Source organism: Montipora foliosa, chromosome 12 (genome assembly GCF_036669935.1).
Source record: "Montipora foliosa isolate CH-2021 chromosome 12, ASM3666993v2, whole genome shotgun sequence".
Classification (NCBI taxonomy): Eukaryota; Metazoa; Cnidaria; class Anthozoa; order Scleractinia; family Acroporidae; genus Montipora; species Montipora foliosa.
In genome coordinates, this window is record NC_090880.1 from 6615704 (window position 1) to 6620703 (window position 5000).

At 39.4% G+C, this 5000-nt stretch overlaps 2 protein-coding genes across 3 annotated transcripts in view; one reads left to right on the plus strand and one right to left on the minus strand.

Annotated features, from left to right (window-relative positions):
- LOC137980138 (cyclic GMP-AMP synthase-like receptor 2) overlaps positions 1–3254 on the minus strand; it is an 8721-nt gene extending 5467 nt beyond the window's left edge. The window contains exon 1 of one of the 2 annotated variants that reach the window (XM_068827504.1): positions 3172–3254. In XM_068827504.1, the coding sequence (XP_068683605.1) occupies positions 3172–3179 (8 nt within the window). In that variant the 5' untranslated portion in view covers positions 3180–3254. Of the gene's footprint in view, positions 28–3171 lie in introns of those variants that run through there. The other variant, XM_068827503.1, reaches the window with a different exon arrangement.
- LOC137980139 (techylectin-5B-like) lies at positions 2545–4314 on the plus strand. The gene is made up of 2 exons (XM_068827505.1): positions 2545–2903; positions 3668–4314. The coding sequence occupies exons 1-2, from the start codon at positions 2669–2671 to the stop codon at positions 3922–3924; spliced, it is 492 nt and encodes a 163-aa protein (XP_068683606.1). The 5' UTR covers positions 2545–2668; the 3' UTR covers positions 3925–4314.
- The last annotated feature ends 686 nt before the right edge of the window (positions 4315–5000 follow it).

Here is a 5000-nt window from a genome sequence, read left to right on the forward strand (position 1 = left end):
AATATCGAGCATTTCAAGGTACTCCACTTTGTCACTCTCTCCATTGAATTAAAATCGATATGGCAACGATCAATATCAATTTTCCGACTTTTCACTTTCCGAAGTAACGCCGCAACGTAATACGTTGAAATATTCTTCGACTATACTTCGTTCCAACGGGATGGACACTCGTTGCAGTGAGCATGTGTTGCCGAGCCATTGCTCAGTGGAAGACTAAAAGGTGTCAATTTGGTATGTGTGTTGAAAATGAATGCGAAGAGACATTTATTCGTCGATCCACTCGTATTAGCAAGGGAGCACGGCGTGAGATTGCCGTGGACAGTGATAACTGTGTTCACCAAAAGCAAACTACTGATTATTTAGTTTGTTATTATTGTTTCATCATTCCAGATTGGTTCTATTCAATAACTGTAAGATATACTTGTAACACATTTTTAAAAAAGCCGAAGGTGCTTAAATGTATAAAAAAAAGACGGGGTTAAAACCTCTCGATAGCGGTGTTTACAAAGTTGAGAAATATCGAGATAGTTTCGGTATCATCTTGTTGTAGCTGAAAAGTGAAGCATTCCTTTACGATAAGAATCAAACTCGAATTCACCCTTTCATAACTAAATGGCTATGCTCTGGTAGTTCATAGGCTTTTAACAACCTCATAAAAAGTTTTAACCAGCCGAAAACACCGGTTGGCGATTATTTTAACCTCGTTCTTTTGCATCTATAAAATGTAACAAAATACTGCTGTTGATTCATATCATCACCGAGACTCGACGTCCGGTCGGATTGTTGCTTCGAGTTTCCTGTTTCAGTTAATTCAACCTCTTTCCTCCATTACAATGGAGGCAGAGAAGATACACCCTGGGAACGAGGATGTTTCAGTTGTTCTTTATTCACAATCTTCCCAGATTCCCTCAGCACATACAAAATAGTGAAACCAAAAATTCTTTTCTTTTTCATTATTTTTCCTTCTTGATCTCAAATTGACTATGTCACGCATGTTAATTAGTGTCTGCCCATGAGCACACAGAGACCAAACGCAAGACTCGAAAACAAAGAAAGTAACCCAAACCCTCAATTTGGTTAAACCTAGGCCTTAACCCTTCTTTGGTCCTAGTTATACCTTGGGTTAGCCAAATTAAGGGTTTTGTGTCACTTTCTTCGATTTCGAGTCTTGGGGTCTTAGGGGTATTTGCTCTCGAGACACCCAAATGCAACAGTACTTCCGGTCACCAAAGGTTTCAGATTCCTGAAAATTTGAAGTGTTTGGTGTAAAAATGATGTTGGGAATAGTGCATAGACCAAGGCAACAAACAAACAAACAAAAAAAGGCGACAAATTTATAATGAAAGAATGTTAACGCGTTTTTAAATTATTGTATTACTGAAACGTATTTGCATTTCGAAGAGATAGTTTACGATAGAAACTGAATTTCTGGCTGTTTCGATTGTTTCGGTGTTTCGTACTGGAGGTTTCGTTCCGGCGTTTCGATGGTTTCGGCGGTTCCGGTTGTTTCGGTAGTTTCGTTCTTTCGATTCGGTATTTCGGGTTTTAGTACGCAGCTTTGGTCACGCGAGCTAGCCGAGGGGAGAATGGTGATGGTGAAAAGATCTGGAGACTGCACGCTCTTCTGTAACCGACGCGTTCAGAATCTCCCGTTGCACCAGCAACGGGAAATTCGGATTGGTCCGTTGACAACGGACCACTGTAAGATTTTTTTGACGACTTAATTACTTCTTTTCCGATAAGCTCGATCATTTATGAGTAAACACGCAGCGGTAACTTGATCACGGCGCCCGCGAAATTCGCTGTCACTTTTGATTTTGCAATTTACTTGTACTTATTATCGATCGAACGTCCTGAAAACTTCCTTCTGCTCTTCCTAAAAACTGTGTATTAATATTGATTTACTTTTGCATCAATATTTGAATCATGCTAATTGGGATAATCGTTTGGCGAAAACTAACGAATCGCCTTAACCTTTGGAAATCACGCACTTTGTCGCTGCGCGGCAAAGCGCTGATTACTAACATTCTCGGGGCATTGGGACTCTAGTACTCAGCTACAGTCTATCCGATGCCGGAATGGGTTCACACAAGAGTCAATAAAGCGATTTATGATTTCTTGTAGAACAGCAAGACAGAGCTGGTGACGCGGTGGACGTGCTCAATAAGAGCATTCTTAAAGTCCATTTAACGAATGCATGAATATGCCTGCCGCTTTAACGACCATTTAACGAATGAATGAATGTGCCTGCCGAACTTGAGACGATCAGAAATCGATTACAATTTCTTCCATTGTTTACGCCTGACAGCCTGATTCGCCAACCATCCCGATAGCTCTCCACGAGCTAAAAAAAAGATCGATTTGTTGGCCTCCCGTAAAAGGACTAATGAATGAAAGAAATGTGTATTTGAAGTGCGGGTTAAACATGAAATCGAGATAGACGTGATCCTCGCACGTAACTAGACAATTCATCGCAGTTTCGTCTATAATCCGTACTTCAAAACAAAACGTCACTATTGTTGATAAGTGTTTCAGAAATGATCCGCCTAAACTGGAATTCCTGTGAAGAAAAATATTACATTTCGTCAGACTATCTAGATTAAGCACTGAAATATTGTCGAGAACGTTTTCGGATACACTCTGCCACAGCTCTTGTGCCATCATCGCGATGAAATGCCAACTTTCTCTGATTCTGCTCGTGTTTGTCATTGGAACATTTACAAACTCTTCCGTGCAACCCAAGAAAAAAAATGGGGCTTCTACTGAATCCAAGTGCAACGTGAATAACAATTACAATAATTTTTATGCTGGAGAACAATGCTGTGAGAAAATCGAACAACAGCTGGCTGAAATCAAAGAGGCAATTGCAGCGCTAAGAAATGACAAAAATAATGAGTCGGAAGGTTTGTAACTATACAGCATTTGCCGAGTACAGTTCAGTTACTGTGGCAAGCGAGCGAGCGAGCAAAATACCAGCTTAGTTTGGGGAAATATTCAGGTTTGCAAACTCTATATATATATAGGTATATATATAGGTAGAATGAAAAATGCTGCGTCGCCAACGAAGAATGCCACTTGTGAGCAGGATCCAAAGAAAGATACACGATGCCTTGACTTCACGGAGTAATAAATAGATTGAATGAAGAATGGAGTCAAAAGCAAACTACTCACAGGTCCATCTTTAATGTAGGGGACAGACGTTTCGCCCTTCGGGCCGGCTTTCCTGAGTGTTCGCGTTACAAGCTAAAAAATACTTGGCTCTCTCTCTCTCTCGCTCTCTCTCTCTCTCTCTCTCTCTGGTTTCACTCTTGGTGGATAAACACTTTCATAATATCGATTACACGACATGAGGTTAGAGACAAGATAGTCACACTCTCTCTGGTTTCACTCTTGGTGGATAAGCACTTTCATAATATCGATTACACGACATGAGGTTAGACACAAGATAATCACATATACGTTTCACGGGTTTTTGAAGCATTTTTAAAAATGTTTTAAAAACAGTTTTATTTTGATTACTTAGCTTAACTGCTGATAACCCACTACTTATTTGCAAAAGAATAACTTCTATTGTATTCTGACTCGTTCTCAAAGAACGCTAAGAAAGGTGGCAAAGGTGTATTCAGCAGTTATTCGCGATTATCTAATTCGTTTTCTTTTCATTTAGGCACTGCAGGTGATTCCCTTGGCTATCACTGCGGTCAAGCGTTTACCAAGGATCGCGATAATGATCAGAAAAGAAGCAACTGTGCGTCAGAGTACAAAGGTGGCTGGTGGTACAAAGTTTGTCACACCTCCAACCTCAATGGTCTTTATCTTAATGGCAAGACCGATGATCCAGAAGGAATGAGCTGGTATCATTGGAAAAGTAGTCACTACTCTGTCAAGCGGTCTGAGATGAAGATACGTGCACAAAATATTTAAAGACCGAGTGACTTACTTGAGAAAATTAAGGATAATATAGAAAATGGGTCCTGAGTTCTGCTTCTTGATATGTCTCATGAGTGTGATTTATTTTGCAACCAAGCCTGGGGGTACACTAATTTTTAGTAAAGGAAAAAAAGCCGTTAATTTCAATCTCATAAAAATGACCGATTTCTAAAATTGACAAGTTTCACGATAATTACATGCAGGTTATATGAAGCTATTAACACTAATACTAAATATTGTCCGATGCTTCTTGATACAAGAAGCGTCCATGATAGGGATAAGCTCTGACGTTTATCTTTTACATGATAAACATGATTTGTTTTGAATGACTGTACGTTTTGTTTGAGTTAGACCTGACTGATGACGTTCCAATAAAAGAGTGCCATGGTGACTAGTTTGCATCAGTTTGTTCATTCCCTATGTGCAGGTCGTTGAAGTTAAACTGTTCCTGTCCATTTCTATTATACACACATGCAAACATACTTAATTTTGCTCAAACCAATTTCAACGCTTATTAGAAGGATCGACACTACAACGCTGTATTATCTATTTGCAATATTGTGGTACCATTGTTAAGATGTAATAAGTTATCTTGGCAATGGAAAAGCCCAACAAGAACACCCTAACTTTTGGATGCAGTATTTAAAAAACTAACTCAGTGACCCCCCTTTTAATTGCAGAAAAGTGATCAGAAGGCCAAGATGAAACGTTCGGCAAAGTTAAAAAGTTCTGTACTGCAGAATCAGAGCCTCCTTAAAAAAGATCACAGAATTAAGGTGACTCTGAACCCACTGAACAGACTCATTTACTGTATTCCTGAACAAGATGCAGTCATTATGGTGACGTAATATGTTACTGTAGCAACGGGCAAGCCCTCTAAGTCCACCCATTCTTTTGTCTTTAGTTGCTTAAATCTAAAAAACGAACTTGGTAACCCTCATTTTTTTTTAGTTCTAAAAAGTCATCAGAAGGGCAAGACGAGACTTTTTGCAAAGTTAAAAACAATCTGTTCAGTGGGTTCAGAGTCACCTTAATTCTGTGATCTTTTTTAAGGAGGCTCTAATTCTGCA

Coding starts and splice junctions, on each gene's coding strand:
- LOC137980139 (XM_068827505.1), top strand. CDS start 2,669: ATGAAATGCCAACTTTCTCTGATTCTGCTCGTGTTTGTCATTGGAACA. Junction 2,904..3,667: donor CAAAAATAATGAGTCGGAAG/GTTTGTAACTAT, acceptor CTTTTCATTTAG/GCACTGCAGGTGATTCCCTT.